General features: G+C 46.1%; 2 protein-coding genes across 2 annotated transcripts in view; one reads left to right on the top strand and one right to left on the bottom strand.

The window, feature by feature from the left end:
- Positions 1-10,973: 10,973 nt before the first annotated feature.
- LOC125518222 (BTB/POZ and MATH domain-containing protein 3-like) lies at positions 10,974-12,122 on the top strand. The gene has a single exon (XM_048683137.1). It carries the CDS (start codon positions 10,974-10,976, stop codon positions 12,120-12,122), a length of 1,149 nt encoding a protein of 382 aa, XP_048539094.1.
- A 4,479-nt stretch (positions 12,123-16,601) lies between these two features.
- The window catches only part of LOC125521028 (nuclear speckle RNA-binding protein A-like), a 70,751-nt gene continuing 68,880 nt past the window's right edge, over positions 16,602-18,472 (bottom strand). The window contains exons 4-6 of the mRNA XM_048686083.1: positions 18,344-18,405; positions 18,181-18,262; positions 16,602-17,117 (exon numbers count right to left, since the gene is read on the bottom strand). Coding sequence (XP_048542040.1) covers positions 16,990-17,117; positions 18,181-18,262; positions 18,344-18,405 — 272 coding nt within the window. The 3' untranslated portion in view covers positions 16,602-16,989. The remainder of the gene's footprint in view (positions 17,118-18,180; positions 18,263-18,343; positions 18,406-18,472) is intronic.

The following is an 18,472-nucleotide window of genomic DNA, read 5'->3' on the forward strand; positions in this document are numbered from 1 at the left end:
GCACTTTGATATATACATTGATGTACTGTGTGTGTCAGCATACCGATCCAGGGATGGCACAGATACACAGAGGCTTGACCGTTCGAGGTCGGGTCGCTACATGCGATTTGATTTTGCTTATTGAATGCTCAAATTGGAAAACTACTCCTACTTTGAATGCTAAAATTGGAGAGCGCTATGCAAGGCATATGCATATGATTAGTTGATAACTTATAGGGTTTTTGTTTTCGCAGAAATCTAGGAGCCCCCGGCCCCTCCATCATCCCCGTCATCGTCCCCGTCACCGACCCCCTCCGACATCGAGGTGAGACCAGCCAAATCCTCTTTTAGAAAGATAATTAAACGATATTTCGGGTTGACTTTAAGTCTATTGAGTCTCCACCATATATGAGAGGACGAAGAATCCCAACTGTTGTCGTGGGGGTAGCTTCTCCTTCGTTCCCGTGTGCTAGACAATTTGGTGTAATGCACTCGGGTACGAAAGGAGGAGCTACCACCATCGACGGTCGCAAATGTCAGAGAGGAATCAGTGAGTGAGAGTTCCACCATATATATATATGAGAGGACGAAGAATCCCGACTGTTGTCATGGGGGTCGCTTCTCCTTCGTTCCCGTGTGCTAGACATTTTGGTGTAATGCACTCGGGGACAAATGGAGGAGCGACCATCACCAACGGTCGAATGTATACACCACGTGAGCTGAGAGTTTTCAAGAAAAGACTCCACAAACCGATAGTCAACCCGTGATGAATAATAATGATCTAATTTAGTTTTTGTAGTACATATATTTAATTGTACAAGTTTAATCTTTGAATTATGAACGTAGGAAATGTCATCATCGGACGACGAAAGTCTCCCGGGGGAGTGCGGGTGGTGCCACGACGATCGAGGTTTGTGCGACAGGCCTCACCTGGACGATGATCGGCGCTTCAGCATTAAGCTCGAGGAGACCTTCGATGTCGAAACGGTACGCAACGACGACAAGTGTTTTTTTCATAATTAAGCATGACTTCAACTATTTCAACGTGTAATTTTCATCATTTACAATTCGAGTATAGCTTATCCCATGCCATGCAAGACGCTATGTCTTGGAGAGGATGGATTTTAAAGACCATGAAAATTTTGAAACGAAGAAAATTCACCTAAGAACCCATCATGATGTGGATTTTGAAGTAAATTTGTATAATGGTGAGAGCGTAACCCATTTTGGTTGCAAAAATTGGGAAGCATTTTGTAAGATGTATGGTTTTGATGAGGGTATGCTTGTCACCGTGGATCTTGGTGATCCTGAAATCGAGCAAGACAATATGGACATTTGGGTCCTTGTTGATACGCCTCCAGTTCTACCGCTATGTGAGTTTCTCAAACATAGTTATTAGCTAATTTATATTGTTTATTTCAAAATAGTTGACATCTTATTTCCATTGACAGCTTATTTTGATTGTTCAAACAATGTGTGGAACATGGTAGACAAAACCCACTACACCGATGGCTCCGAATTAACTTATCAGGAGAAAAATCATGTGGTCGGATTTTGTATTGATATTGAGAATTACAATATCTACAATCAAACTCCTCAACATTATGGTCAATACGTGCCACTAGTGCACGTGTTGAACTACGGTAACTACCATGGAGATACCCTGATAAGATATTTTACTATTACGACATCCGTCCATCTTTTGCATACTTCTAAAACTAGTACATCATTGCTAACTATGAAGTTATTACTATATTTTTCAACAGAGAATCCCAAAGGATTGTGTGCCTCATTTGATGTATCAGAATGGCAGCCTTCGTGTTTTGAACATATATCCAGGTCATCCTACGAATCTCAACTGTCCATACCGGATTTCTCAAAGAAGTGGAGACATGCTAATCAATAAATGGAAAAAATGTATGGACAGTCGTAAGGAGGTTCTTGGAAGCAAAAGGAAGCGAAGCGCAAGAATTGGAGACAGGATGATCTCCATTCTCCATAATGGAGAGTCAGGGTCTATATTGTTTTATACTATTTTACCTTAAAGAGGGTATTTAGGTCCTACCTAATACTGATGATCATGTGCTAAGAACAAAGTAGGGTTTGTTCGATGACTATCAGGATGATGATCGTATGACTTGTTATTAATAACGAGTAGAAGTTGTATGATGATGATTAATAGGACTTCTTATTATGATGATGCATGATGCGAGTATGAAGAGTTATTATATATCTGTGGATGAAATGAACATGGATTGGATTGAATTGAAGGCAACATGCATGTGGTGCATGTCGAAAGTAGTATAATCCAAACTTGATCAAGTTAGGATTAGTATTCTTTCGACATGCACCACATGTTGCCTCATTTCAATCTAAGTCATGTTTAGGCATAGCAGTAGCAGTAGCACGGAGATAAGAGAGGACACATCTCTCTATTAGCTACCTATACCAACCTAAATTAACCCCCAAAACCCCTAAACCACCAACTTTAAAAAAAACAGCCGCTGAAATGCTGACGCGTGGAAGCTTATTGGTCCCGGTTGGTGCTACCAACCGGAACCAAAGGCCCTCCTGCCTGGGCTCGCCGGAGCGGCCACGTGGAGGCCCATCTGTCCCGGTTTGTATAAGAACCGGGACTAAAGGCCTAGGGCATTAGTAACGACCCTTTAGTCCCAGTTCCCCAACCGGGATAGATGGGCCTTATGAACCGGGACAAATGGGCCTTTTTCAACTAGTGTCAGTCCGACGTGGCGGACGTGCCCGGACGCGCTTGGGTGCCACAATATTCGACTCATATTTGGGCTGGATATGAGGGGTGCCTGTCAGCCCGTGCGTTTGAGGGCCGTTTGAGGCGCCTGTCTGGGTCAAAATTTCGCGACCTGTCAGTGACCGAGCGGCCCGCCCGGGCTTATGAGTCGAATTTGAGAGGTCCGACTATAGATGTTCTAATTAAGCAAAATTTTAAAGTTTTAAACTGCACAATTGGATCTGGATTGTGATGTTAGTGATCAATGTGCAAGCATCGTACTTAATGGAGGTTAAGCACCATATGCATTTTATCTGGACCCGCCATGAGCCTCTCTATCCAAGGGATGTAGGGATGTAGTCATACCACGTTGGTGAACAATAAAATGGATACATCATTTTTTTCCGTTGTAGTGGACGTGCTCTGACTGACTGACTTCAATTTAAAAAGACTATGGGCTCTGCATTGTAGAGTGTGTACTATACATGAAAGCGCATTAGAGTATTTAACATGAATTTCATGAAATATGCACTCCATCATTTTTCTAAAATATATACGCCGAGCACATCATTGATTTTCTAAGATATATAAACTGAGGATGTATAACATAAATGCTTCTTACCGTCGATGCTTGAGATAGAATGCACATGATAGAGTATATACCATAACTGTGGAGTATAATGCATATTGTCCCCCCTTTTTGGTTTGTTGGGCTTATCTCACTATTTTTTTGTTTGTTAGTCCTATTTTCATTTCTCTTCCTCACCTATTTAGATTTCGCGCTGCATAAATTTGTTGCATGCAAAGGTTCAAAGGAAATTCACCAATACATGTAACCATTTCTACTTAATTGGTGGTCATGCATGCATGCGTTGCATTTAATGAAGATTAAATCATAATATTTAGTTCTAGCTCGCCATGTGTATTCCTACTTTTGGGGATGTTGTCATGCCTGATGCACACATTAGAGGATAAATTGTTTTCTCCTGTTGCAATGCATGTGCATATGTGCTATTTATTTCTTATTGAGCTTGGCATGTGCCTCCCTACTTTTGAGGGTGTTGTCATGCCACACTGATGCATAAATTAGTGGTCGCATCAAAAACATTCTTCCGTTGCAACGCACGGGCATATGTGCTAGTGAATACCTATAAGGACACGGTTGATAACATGGAACTAACTATGAAATTTCTGGCCAGTTTTCAGTACCTACTTCTTAAGTTTGCCTAGATCATGAAGGTGAGAAAGAGCATCAACTGTAGTGAGCAAATGAATCCGTCCCTGTGTAACATTTATATAGACCATGAAGGTGAGAAAGAGCATCAGCAAGAATCAATCCATGTGTACAATTTAGCATTATTAGTGAAGCTCTATAACCAGGTGAATGTCACTCCAGAACTAAAACCGTTAGATGTTTTGTAGTGCTTTTGTTGTAGAGAATCGGACCACGTTAAGCATGAATGTCGTGCATGGCCGGCCGGAGCAGATCACGACACACATGCCGGGGGAAGGCAGAACACAGCATGCACGTACGCCGTCCACACCACGCACGCAGAAGCGGAACAAGGCGCGCATGCAGACGCCGCACCCTCTGCCTGTAGCCGCCGGCTCGCGTGCAAACCTGTAGACGCTCACCATCTGTAAAGACTCACCACCGCCAGTTGCCCTCGTACGGCCGGCCACAGCCTCTCAGGCTCGCTCTCAAGCCCCGGCCGCCGCGCTCACCTCTACGGCAATGCGTACAGCGAGCATGCGGGTCGGTGATGCAGAGGGCCGACGGCAATGCTGCATGTCCATGAGGCATGGAAGGCGCGGTGGGGTGTAGCGTCAAGCGGCGGCGCACACTGAACGAGCCGCGAGATGGGATCAAAGAGTGACGCATGAGTTCGTTGTTGACAGTGCATGGTGATTCGAAGAGGAGGCGCACCGCAGCGGCCATGGAGGAACCCTGGATGTGTTTGCATGAGGAATGTTCTTGAAAAAGAGGCAGGTAATCAGGAGCACGGGAGAAGATAACTGCATTTTTTTCTCTCCTGGGGAGAGATGTGCGGGTTATTTGTTTCCTTAAAATTTGTTATTTGTTTTCTTAAAATTTGTTATTTGTTCCCTAAAGCAAATTGCATTGATGAGATGTATCCAGATAAATTAGGAAAGTTAGATCTGTGACTTTTTGTATGGTACGAAAGTGCTTGTTTACGAGGAAATAGTGAAGCAAACATAAACCGGTAGGGTGATGGGGGACTAAAAATAACCGGTTGAAAAAACTAGACGAAAGTGGTGGAACAAAAAAACGGTGGAAAGATGTATGATGCTAATGACATTATGGAGAGCTTGGCATGTTAACGAGATAGTCCATCATAAACCCCCTCCGCCCATGGAAGCGTCTCGACGATTCTTGGTGAGTTATCTGGATTCGCTCATTGGAATAAAAACTGATCTCTCTGGAGATGTGTGTAAAGGAAAATCCTACATCACTTTGGGTACCACGACAATGCATGATGCACTTATCACAGATGGTCCCAAGTGGTCTGCTCCAAGTTCAGGTTGGGTGAAACTGTCTATGGATGGGTCTTTTGGAAGCGATGGAACTGCTGGAGCGGGAATGGTTCTAAGGGACGAGAAGGGCTCTATAATTTTTCCTTCGTGCAGGCAATTATTTTCTTGTCGAGATGCGCTAGAATTTGAACTATGTGCATGTATGGAAGGCCTGTCTCTCACTATCCAGAGAACTGAGCTCCCTGTGGTGATTGAGATGGATTCAATTATGGTGGTAAAGTTGATCCAGGACACGGCGATTGACAGATCGGTCTACTCATCAATCATAAAGGAGATTAAGTATCTTTTATCTCTTCGTGAAAACTGCATTACTCATGTAAATCGCAGCCTTAATAAGGTTAGTCATAGTCTAGAAAACTTTGCTCGTTTGGAGGGTAGAACCATGACTTGGTTAGGTTCTGGACCCCCTCAGGCTTTAGAACAAGCTGCAGGGATTGGGTTGGTTATATTCCATGTAAAGGGAAAATCTAACTTGTGGCATGCTTTTTTCTGGTGCGGTGCACCTTTTTCTGGTAAGTAGGGCATTTTTTATTATCACTAGTTCAAATGCTTTTTCTTAAATCCGGAATATCATGTCAAATAGGTTCAAATTATTCTTGTAATTAGGGCATTTTTTATCTGGCAAACTAGTAAAATGCAAAACATGTTCTCTTAAATCCGCAACATCATGGCAAATAGGTTCAATTTTTTTTGGTAACTAGGGCTTTTTCAATCTGGCAACTAGTAGAACGCAAAATCTTTTTTTAAGGGGTAACCCAAGCTTTATTAATGATCAAAAGCCACAATTTGTGGTATACATCTTGGGTTAAAGGATTGGCCTAGCCACACATGGCGTCCCGGGCCTAAAGAGAGTGAATGTTTTGCTAAACTATGAGCCTCAACATTACATCTGCGGCATTCATACATGAAATCACACATAAAATGAAGAGCTCTACTATGAATCTCCTTGATAACCGTACCATATGTTCCCAGGTTTCCAGACTTTATATCGCCTACCACTTGCTTTGAGTCAAATGAGATGACTATCCGATGGACGTTCAGGTCCTCTGCCAGTGCTAGCGCTTCCCGGCACGCGATTGCCTCAAGCGTAGCCGGGTCTGTGATGCCTCGGAGTACAATTGCAGAACTCCCAAGGTAGTTCCCAAGGTCATCTCGACACACTGCTGCTGCCGTGCCTCCCCACGAACGACACCCAGCATCAACATGAATCTTGGCTAATCCCGCTGGTGGTGCTAATGAGCGAGCTGTTCTACTCGCTTGAGGTGCTGAAATTTTCCTTTGGCCTGAGCTTCTTTCTTTGATGATTTCCAAGTCACTCAAAAATCTCTGAATAAAAGAGTGCGTGCTTTACGGGCTTTGAAATATGCCCTCATGAATTGCTTTCCTTCGCGAAGACCAAATCGCCCAAAGTGTTACTGATATCTTAATGAACTCCGCATATGATACCGATTCCATCAGCGAGAATAGCCAACACTTCGCATTAGGTCCAACGGCTGCTATTAGACTGTTCGTAGCCTCTTCGTCAGCAAGTGCCCAGGTACACCTTGCCACCGTGCATTCTAGGAGCGAGTGCCTCCATGAATCAGGTCCTCCACACAGCGCGCACGAGCTTGTATTCGACATATGTCTGTGAGCTCGTACATCCTCCGTCGGGATAGAGTGTTTTGATAACCGCCAAAGAAACATCTTGATTTTCCCTGGTACCTGAGTATTCCACAGCCTTTTCCATGATCCATCTTCTCTGTTTGAACTTGAGGACCCGGCTGTACCCTCGAGCCAAGCCTCCCTTCTCCTTCTTGTTGCGACCAACATGTTGTACGCCGATCTCACGGTGAGCAGACCCGAGCGTTCAAAGTTCCAGCTCCAGTAGTCTTCCACATTTTGTGTGCATATAGGAATGTTCAAGATCACCGCGGCATCCATTGGCATAAACACTTGCCTCACACGCTCTATATTCCATGTTGCCGATGTCATGTCTATCAATTCAGACACCAGTTCCGGAGGGTTTGCTGATATACACCCATATGGTCGAAGCATTTCGTCCCTAGGCAACCAATTGTCCTCCCAAATCTTTGTGCTTTGACCATTGCCAATATGCTTTATCAAGCCTTGCTTCATCACATCTCTTCCTTCCAGGATAGCCCGCCATATTTGACTCGGATGGTTACCTATAGTCGCCTCCAATATAGTGGTGTTTGGATAGTAAATGCTTTGAAGCAGCCGAGCACTTAGAGATTCAGGTTGTTGTAAGATACGCCAGGCCTGTTTCGCCAACATTGCCATATTGAAAAGCTCGAAGTCCTTAAAACCCAAACCCCCCATAGATTTCGGTTGGGTCATCTCCTTCCACGAAACCCAATGCGGTTTGTGGTGCCCGTCCTTGCTGCCCTACCAGAACTTCCTTATGAGCATGTTAAGGTGCTCACATAGGCCTCTTGGGAGTTTAAAACAAGACATAGAATACACAGGAACTGCTTGAGCCATTGCTTTAACCAATACCTCCTTTCCTGCCGTGGACATTGTGCTCTCAATCCAACCCTGAATTTTACTCCAAAGCCGGTCCTTTAGGTATTTGAAGGCACCACTTTTTGAAGCACCAATGTACGAAGGCATTCCCAAATATTTTTCGTTCAGAGTCTCATTTGGCACATTGAGTAGCCCTTTAATCTCATCTCGGACAGCTTCCGGGACCCCCTTGCTGAAGAAAATTGATGATTTGTCATAGTTGATTCTCTGGCCAGTACTCTCACAATAAGCATCCAACACTTGGTTCACCTCATTAGCACCCATACCATCAGCCTTGAAAAACAACAGGCTGTCATCTGCAAACAATAAGTGGCTTACCGGTGGCGCTGAGGGTGCCACTTGCAATCCATGAAGGTTTGATGACTCACTTTTAGATTTTAGCAGGCACGAAAGGCCCTCTGCTGCAATCAAGAACAGGTATGGTGAAATTGGATCACCCTGTCGAATACCACAAGATGGCTTGAACTGCTCAAGTTTCTTCCCATTAAACAGAACCGAAAATTTCACTGAGCTTACCATTCCCATAACTATTTGTACCCATCTTTCCCTGAAACCCAACTTTAGCATTATAGCTTTCAGATACTCCCAATCAACTTTGTCATATGCTTTCGCCATATCAAGTTTTAGAGCGCAATGTTGATTTTTCTTTGCCTTATTCCTTTTCATAAAGTGGAGACATTCATAAACAGTAATAATATTATCCGAAATTAGTCTCCCTGGCACAAAGGCCGATTGTTCCTCCGAAATAATATCAGGCAAAACAAGCTTCAGACGGTTCGAAATAACTTTTGATGCTATCTTGTAGAACACATTGCACAAACTTATCGAGCGGAATTGCGCTAGGAGGGTTGGATTCTTTACCTTAGGAATTAACACCAGCGTAGTCTCATTGATGCACTCGGCTGATTCCGTGCCCTCCACAATTCTTATGACTGCTCTCGTCACTTCCTCCCCGCAAACCACCCAGTGCCGCTGAAAAAAGTGTGCCGGAAAGCCGTCCGCTCCAGGTGCTTTTGTTGGGTACATCTGAAAAAAGGCCTCCTTCACTTCCTTTTGGCTGTATGGTGCAGTCAAATTTAAATTCATTTCTTCTGTTACCTTGCATGGGACAGTATCAAGAACCTGGTGCATATCATGCACTTCATTGGAAGTATATAAATCCTTATAGAAAGCTGTCGCCATCGCCTCCATCTCTTTTACTTCTTCTGTCATTTGCCCGTCCTGGCACCGAAGGGCTTTTATTCTGTTCTTTCTTCTCCGACGGCTAGCCCGTAGATGAAAGTAATAGGTGTTCTTATCACCGTGTTGAACCTAAACCGTAGATGAAAGCAAAATCTTTTTTCTTAAATCCGGAACATCATAGCAAGCCGACATATTTTTTTCTCGGGCTTCGACAGGCCCATGCGCCCACCCTGCCACGGACCCGAACAATCAACCACCAACTCCCGGATACGGCTCTGGGTCGTTCCGTGCTCTGGGCCGTTGCCATTTGATTCGACACCGGCGACCCCACGTCTCGTTGTGCTTAGCGCAGCGGCCGGCTTCGGCCTTGGTGTACTTTGTGATTTTTTTTAACACAATACAGACGCAAGCGCTTATATACATGCGCATACATTTATCCTTATGAATGCACACACACATCCTACCCCTACGAGCACCATAAAAGACTGAGCCGACATATTATCTTGAAATTTACGAAGTCACTGTAGGCACCTCGTCGTCGACGGGAACGTCTCCTCCCACTGAATGCGCATCGTCAGAAATGCTGAAATAGATCCAGGAATAAATGCGAGCACCCGGATTTGAGCTCCGGTGGGGTGGGAATACCACAGTTTCTCTAACCATCCAACCACAAGTTGGTTCGCGTTTTTCAGGTGATTGAGGAATGGCAAAACAGGATATAGAAATTATTTTTTCCAATGACAAAATAAACATGCAAATAGAGTTTTTTTAAGAGAAAAGGTTGTCTCATGAAAATAATTTTGGTGAGACTCCCACGGAACAAAATGTGCTAATGGATTGCAGCCCAAGTAAGGACTCTCTTCGGTTTGTTGACATTGGATCTGGACCTTTTTTTTAAGACGCCGCTAATTGTCACACGTGTGGCATATACGACATGCGCCCACACATCATGTGTGGTGTGAGTAGGAGGCAGCCCACACGGGCTGTGTGTGGGCGAACATTGGAATTGCCCACACGTGTGGGAGCGGCTACTTCGTGCCACACGCCCAACAAGTACTACTCATCTTCACTCCGTGCGTGTGGCACGAAGCAAAAATGCCCACACGTCATGACACAGCTACGTTAGGTACCCCGCGGGATGACTATTTAGTTGCCATCCTGATTGGCAGATGTAGTTATCCGGGATGGCAAGTGTAGTTGTAAAAGCATGGCAACTCTATCTGTTTTGGTTAACTATAGTTGTCATGTCTAATTTATGGTAGTTGTCGCGTGTAATCAAACCGTAGTTGCCGTGTGTGATTAACTACTTGCCACATATGGTCAAAACAGTAGTTGCCATGTGTGTTTACCTAGTTGCCACGTGTGGTCCAACCATAGTTGACATGTATTGTTAATCACAGTTGCCATGTGTGTTTATCTGATTGCCACGTACGCGCAACTGCAGTTGCCGTGTAGCAAAGAATCACAGTTGCCATGTGTGTGTATCGAGTTGCCACGTTCGCATAACTGCAGTTGCCGTGTAGCAGAGAATCACAGTTGCCGTGTGTGTGTACCGAGTTGCCACGTTCGCGTAACTGCAGTTGCCGTCCACAACATAGGAGTGTCGTGTGGGCGAAAAGCAGTTCGCCCATACGCGCATGACCTAGGTGGTGGCTGTGTGGGCAGAAACTAGTTCGCCCACACAACGCAGCTGGCAAACAGCGTGGTGCGGATGTGTGGACAAACTTTTCAACGCCCACACACCAGCCCCATCCTACGTGGCACAAAAAATCAATCTTTTCGTGCCAAGATTCGTGCAAAAGGCACTGGACGACAATCCAGACGTGTGGGCGAGTTGGGAAACGTCCACACGTGTGGGCGTTAGACTTTTCGTTTTTTTAGCACATTGGTTGAAGTAGCCATATAGGACACGGGCGCATGCCGTGTTGATCCGCCGTATACAAACCGAAAGTACGATCTACAAGAGCCCTAGGGCGGCCGCATCATGTCCACGTCCGGGATCTTGTCTGCCATGCGCTGCGCCGGCCGCCAGCAGATCACCGTTTCCACCCTCCGCACGGCGCCGGCAGTCGGCTCTCACGTCTTCCGGATCGAGGAGTTCACGCGACTCAGAGAGAAGACGGCCAATGGCGTCGCCGTCTTGTCAAGCCCGTTTCGCGTCGGCGGCCACGACTGGCGTATCAGGTGCTTCCGCAATGGCAGAATCAAAGATTCGGTGGGCCATATCTCCCTCCACCTCCAGCACGACAGCCACGCCAAAGCCGGTGATGTCACGGCGACGTACAAGATGAGCATACTCGACAAGTCCTGGGAGCCGTCGTGCACCCAAATAATGGAAAATCACCGCTTTGAGACGAATGATGGGTACTGGGGCTGGAGGAAGTTCATGAAACACAAAGATCTTGACAGGGACAAGTACCTCAAGGACGACTGCCTGTCGGTCCTCTGCGACGTCACAGTCGACCTCGGGCTGCGCACCACCGACGAGGTTGCGGCGGTCGCGGAGGAACTCAATTCGGAACCGGCGCCGTCCGAGCTTCATCATGGCTTGCATCTGGCGGAAGCAGCAGACGTAATGATCCACCTTGGCGACGGACAGACGATCGCAGCGCACCGGTGGGTGCTAGAGGCCCGATCCCCGGTCTTTAAGTCTGATCTCGCCCTCGCCTCGACAACGGGCATGAACATCGTTGAACTACACAACGACGGCATGGACGCCGACGTATGCAAGGCGCTGCTCAGGTTCATCTACACCGACTCACCGCCGGCGCAGCTCGAGGCGGCGCCGCCAAGGACCGTTGAGCGGCTGCTCGTGGCGGCGGACACGTACGAGCTGGGGAAGCTGAAGTCCGCCTGCGAGGAGGCATTGTGCAAGAAGATCGACGTGAGCTCCGTGGCCGCCGCCCTGGCGCTGGACGAACGGCACGGCTGCCCGGCGCTGAGGAAGGCGTGCATGCACATCCTCTCTTCTCCCGATAACCTGGAAGCAGTGGCGGCGTCATCTGATGGTTTGGAGCAGCTCAAGAAACTTGGCCCCTCTGTCCTACTGGATCTACTCGACAAGAACATGCCGTCGCCTGAGTTGGAACGGATGCTCCTGACTATCATACACGTGTGTGTCGAATCAGTCTGATAAAGGGCGGTGAAGGGGTTTAGAAGGCACATGTGCGATTGAAGTACTAGCGTAGCGTCTAGCGTCTCGTCTCCCTTCTTATGATTTTATGGTCTGTAGTTCTTCGACAACGTTTTAATTTGTGTAGCTCAGTCAATAGATTAATCAAACAAATAATCGTATGGGAAAAAGTTACCAAACTTTGCTAGCTCATGGTGTTTTCCATTGATGTCAATTTCTATTTCACCAGTGAAAATTGGCTTTTAAACATAGGGTATTTCGCCCGGCTTTGGATATAAAGTCATAGGCGGCTGATCAGGTACAAGCTTAAGGTGCTGAGAAGAACATCTTACTTAGACCACAAATAGTTACACGCACACACGCACGCACACACACACACACACACCTTGAGAATGTCAAAATCTTCAAACAGAAGAGCGCGCCTTGACCGGTTGAAGCGAATACAATACCAAGATCTGGGAATGGCAAACGACTTGAATAATATGCCTTCTTCTCTTCAAGGAAAGATGGACCTCGTCATGGTGCCATCCTGCTATCGCTGAAGAGACCCCCTTGCCCTAGCTCGAAGTGTGCCGAACCGGTAGACGATAGAGAACTCACCCTGGAGCATTGAGTGTCAACTCGAAACCAGACCACAAACTAGATGCGCATGCCGCGATTTGTTATCATCAGGTATGTATTGCTTAGATAATGCATGGCAATGTCAAACAAGCAGTACATTTTCTGTTGAAATGAAGGTCTTGTAGTCCCTAGCTCATCACGGATACCTCCATCCACTTTAGTTCATCTGCATAATCATATTTATCAATTATTTCATTTACTCTTGCAAAGAACCATATGCTAATGCATGCATTAGTTGAGATACACTGTCGATTTAGGGAGTCTTACTGAATTTCTGGACATGTTTTTTTTTTGTGAGGCAATTTTCTCGACTCGCTAATCTAGATTATTCCAGTCTTCTATCCTCCCGGTGCTCACATCAGCCGTATGATACAACATATCGGACGAATCCCTTCACGCCCTTCTTGCATTATGATCAATTTTCTAGACAACATAATGGTTGACACACAGGTCATGTTTTTTTTCCTCATGAGTTACATCATTCAGTGGCATCATGCTTACCCTGTGCTTTACTTGGAAGTTCTAGTGGCCATTGCTCACCACTATATATACCTTGTCCTTATTATGTTGGTTGCCATGCCATGAGGTGCTACATATTCCACAATGAGCTTTTTTGTGCCTCGCTGACAAGCTGAGATTTTAGAAGAAACTGAAAGGAGATGTGGACCAACCTGTCTCCCGTTATCATGGTGTTGCAGATTTCACAATATTTCAACTGCCAACCACGCAGCTGCAAACCAGAGCAGCAAGACTAGATTGGCCCATTTTACATGAGTTCAATGGCCACCGCCGGCGCAAGCCGAGCGGCACCAATGCCCGATGCTGTGAGGCGTGTGCATGTAAGACGCTTCGTTTGATGGTTTAACTAGCCTAACCCGCGCGGCGCCACGCCGCGCTCGATGATCACTCGTAGATGTTCAATCTACTGATTCAAGAGTGGATCAGTGCACGCTAATTTAATCTCAGAATAATATATAGAGACATTGAAGCAATCAAACATACGAAGCTATTGAAATATTGCAAACGTAGAGATACAAAGGTACAAATTAAAAGCGGCACACTCTTGAGGCAAACAAATTATTCAAACTACATACAGTTGGCTGCAGATAAGGAACTGTATATAAAAACACAAACACACTACATAGATAAGCTAGAAGTAGTTGCTAGTGGATTAGATCATCCTAGTATATCCTCCTGCAGGATTGGTGCCTGTAATAAAATGATAAAGTGATTTTATAAGTTCTTGGATACGTCCGACGGAAGGATGCGCGCCCGTGTATGTGATAATGTGATCGTCGTTGTCTGGGTGTTGGGGATACATACGAAGTGGTAATATATCCAAAAAACCATTGCATATCTTTGCCAAAATCATTGTCTGTCTTGCAAACTCGTTTTGCTTTGTGCTTACTTGCCGGCAGGCCATATTGAACTGTCATTGCTCTGTTTGAACCTTCTCTCTTGCTGTAAACAGCCTTTCCTTTGTGACTTTAAGGCATAGTAATTATGATCATTGATAGAAATACTAAGTCTACACAGAGCATGCAGTGCACATATGCAACCCGATGAATATACCCCGCTGCATGCAGTGCACGCATGGAACCCGATGAATATACCCCCACTGCATGCAGCGCACGCATGCAACCCGATGAATATACCCCGCCGCATGCAGTGCACGCATGCAACCCGACGAAAATACCCCGAGTTCCAGAGAGTTCAATTGATTAAGTTTGCATCCTGATGATTGTTACATGCATCGAGTTTTACTTGATAGCATATTAGCATGGCCTCCCCTGGTGCGCCTTCGCCTTAAGAAGGCAAGTTGCAGAGTGCAGACACGATGTCGACGACGACGACGATGGGCCAACTGCTCTGCTGCACGCGATGGTCGCCGTCGGGAGCGTCGTGGCCCTGGAGATGGCATGGCGGACGCTCACCGTATCCGCTAGCTGCCAGTCGGCGTGGGCTACAACGATGGTAAGGGTGGCTCCCGGTGCAAGGCGGCCGATGGAGACATGGCCTCCAGCTTCGCGGCGCACGCAGCCGAGCCCCGGGCGGACGGAAGTCACGACAGATGACCTCCGTGCGCTGATCCATGCCTCCGCGGTGCACGCCTCTCCGACGCACGTCCCATCCCGTCCCGGTCAATGTGTCCATCTCGTGAACGTCGTTGAGAGCGGGAGGTGTGGCGACAGGAGAGGAGCAGGCGCAACGTGGTTGAACCCAGGCGCGTCGTGGTCGCTGGGGGCCGCAGCAGGCTGCTGCGAGCCCGCCAGAGGTGGAAGCAGCGAGGGGACAATGAAGGACGGCAACGCGCCGCCCGGGTGGACGTACGGCGATGATGGGAGGAGCTTTCGGTGGCGTCGTCCCCGGCGGCAGAGGCCCCGTGGCGTTCTGCCGCGCGGAGATCGCCCAGAAGAACCACGCACAGAAGACGAACAACGCATAGAGCGACCAAACCGAGACGGCGAGCGAAGATGAGAAGATGAAACACCTTGCAAAACGATAGACCCATCCACCGAAACAGCCGGAGCACCAGCACGCCCCGAACCACCTCGCCGACTGACAGTAGACCCCCGCAAGCGAGAAGGCCGGCCAGGACGACGCGGACCATTACAACTCACCATCGAATGAACGCACGTACAAGACACATACGGAAACCACAAGTACTACCGAAGGAAGCAAAGGAACCTATTTATAGCCTCGCACAAGACCGATGAAAGCACCAAAAGAAAAGAAAATATCTCCGGAAGGCACGAGAGAGCCCGCACCGATCAAAAAGAACCGCAACCTCCGGAAGCAACATCGACAGCGGCAGCGCTAGAACTGTGTACAGACAGCGACATTCTGCTCCTCCCTGACAGACCTCGACAAGAGCGGGGATAGCGACTGGACGAATTGATCAACAACGGCTGGACAACAGAAAGCGACGGCACACATCGACCAACAGCGGCTCAATAGAATCACCGCAAACAGCAACGGCAGAACTGACCCGGCATGCATACAAACAAAATCCAATGGCCAATAGAAATAGAAGGAAGCACATAGGAAGAACAACCACAACAGCCGGGCCCACGTCCAATCTAAATTGCTAAAGCAACCAAACGTACCGTCACACCAGTTCAATTTTTTTGAAACAAACCGCTGAATACACAAGGCGTTTGTACACTGCCGTGTACCAAAATAATAACACGTGCCACATCCACAATTCACCATGGGTCATTTTCACCCAAGTGGATCAATCTTAAAGCGAAAACCTTGCCGGATATAGAGGCTTGGGTATAAAGCAAGTGAAGACAGTATGCCCCTCTGCCTTGTCATGTAACTCCCCTTCATGTACATGTCGAGTCGACTATTGCTCAAAAATTAAAGTGAGCCATCAATTAGTTATATTTTTTGCTACTCTCTAGTATGTTAAAAATCCTCTATTCCACCCTGTGTACCATACGAACAATAAACCACCATTACTCAAATTCATACTATATGTAGTCAATAGTGCACGCGTTTCTGAACAATTTGTCACGAGAGCTCGAGAGCAAAATGGAACAGAGGAGGGCAGCCACCGCAGCGATCCTAGTGAAAAATAATAGAACACAGGACCGATGAGGATTATTGGTTAAAGGAAAGGCAAGAAGCTATACACATTTCATTTCATCTCATTGGATACACATTCAACGGCATTTTTCCAACTCTTTGATCCTCAAGACATAATGGACCAATGCTGCCAAAAATGAATAAAACATTGTGCCCATAGTGCAAACTAGAGAAGCTACCACCTGAAAAGAAGAAATAACAGCAGAAACTGTGGTCGGAGGACAAGGAAATTTACAGCTGGGTGATAATGCAGCACACAAGAGCAGATTATATGGAGCAACACGCATTAACCAGCAAAACCGTTTGTACAATACAATTCCACACGATTCAGACATAGCCTTGAGGTTGCCGCGGTCGTTTTCCCCTTCCACATTTAAACAGTTCATTTCGTCCAGGAGATCACCTTGCGAGACCAAGGTAGTAATGACTTCGGAACGGTAGAGGGAGCAAAAGCTATCAATACTAGTACTATGGGGACAAATAAATATATATCTAGAACAACAACCAAAATATCATTGTCGCACTTCCACACGTTATCGGGCCCACGAGGTGATGAGAAATAAATTAGCTGGCGCTGTCACTCCGCCAAGAACTTGTGGTCAAGCGAATTCAGCAAACATCGCGGTCGAGACGATTGAATCATCGACCCAACAACTTAACGCCTAATACCACCACCACCGCCACCACCACCAGGTCCTCCTGCTTGCCCCCTTGGACCCTTAAAGCGAGCAAACTGGAGCCGCAGCTGAGGTGAACTGCGGTCATGTTCGTCAAACTTATAGCCTGCACAATCAACAAAACAGATTAGCCTCATATTTGCGGTATTTTATTATTCGCAAAGTGACAATGCTGCGTGCAAGAGCTAAGCATCTAGACAGCAAAACAATCAAATAGATTAAAAAACGTTTCAGCTAACAAATGCACAATACTCCATTCATGATATGCCTAACCAATTCGAAGCAGATGCCTAGCAGGCAACACCTTGCCTCAGAATGACCACTATATCATGCAGAATAGCATACCCTAAATTAGTTTGCTGTTCAATGGAAATGCTTTCTGAACCATGATGTTGTTCGCTTCTGCAAGCTGTCAGCAAACTGCTTGCATGAGTATGTTACATACATTGCCCTTGACTAGCTTGATTCTATCTAGCCGCGGAAATTTACAATGAGTGACTGATCACCAACCATCTCTCTGGAATAAGGCAGTAGAATAGCGCAGCAAGCATCACTAATGAGTAGTGCTCATATCAGGGCTTAATATATCTTGCTAAAAAGGGTGGCAAAATGACAGACAGGATGTAATCCAGGAGTATGAGCAAGGCACAATCTTGTTTTAACAATAAACGGTAAATATCAATAGCATTTTCTACTGTAGATTGTTCATGCACAAGCCTAGTATCAAGTCCATGTTATAAAATCTAGGGGAGCCTTATCACCTGAACATCATCTACCACCAAATAGCATAATCACCAATGACCAGTAGGCCAGTAGGCCAGTAGGCTGATATATGAAGCAACGTGCGATAACTAAAAAATATGTTGGTCAATTCCTTCACACCAAAATAAAGGATAGTGACTTAAGTTGAATGAGTTTGATTCTGCTACAAACTGACAGTTTTGGCATTTGGCTAAAGGCTTCAAACTACCAATATTCCTCACAATGTTACAAACACCTATGCAGACTTTGAGACATGAATTATTCGACGTTATGCATGTTGTAGATGTATAAGATAATTAACTGGCACTCTCCAAGGAAAAGAAAAGAAACCATACTAGTTGAGAACAAATGATTTAGCAGAATATAGATTGGAGAGTATCTATTCATGCCAAGTTCACCGATTTCACCTTGCAAAGCTTCCATGGCAATAGCTGCTTGAGCAGCATTGGTGAAATCAACAAAACAGAGGACGATTGGGTCACCACCAGGCTGTTAGAAGCGAAGAGTTAGAAGAATAAATGAAAATCAAATGTGAGGCAAGACCTGACAAACGCCCAACAGCTCACTTACATGTCTTGGTTCTTTGTTTACAAGTCTCACCTCCTGAAAGCCAACAAATGGTCGAAAGATATCTGGGTGGAAAAGTGAAGGACCAACAGCTAAAAACATGAAGGCATGTTATGAAGGACAACAAGTGCA

Source organism: Triticum urartu, chromosome 7, assembly GCF_003073215.2.
Source record: "Triticum urartu cultivar G1812 chromosome 7, Tu2.1, whole genome shotgun sequence".
Classification (NCBI taxonomy): domain Eukaryota; kingdom Viridiplantae; phylum Streptophyta; class Magnoliopsida; order Poales; family Poaceae; genus Triticum; species Triticum urartu.

What these genes read in the sequence shown, in the direction of transcription:
- LOC125518222 (XM_048683137.1), top strand. Translation starts at nt 10,974, where the DNA reads ATGTCCACGTCCGGGATCTTGTCTGCCATGCGCTGCGCCGGCCGCCAG.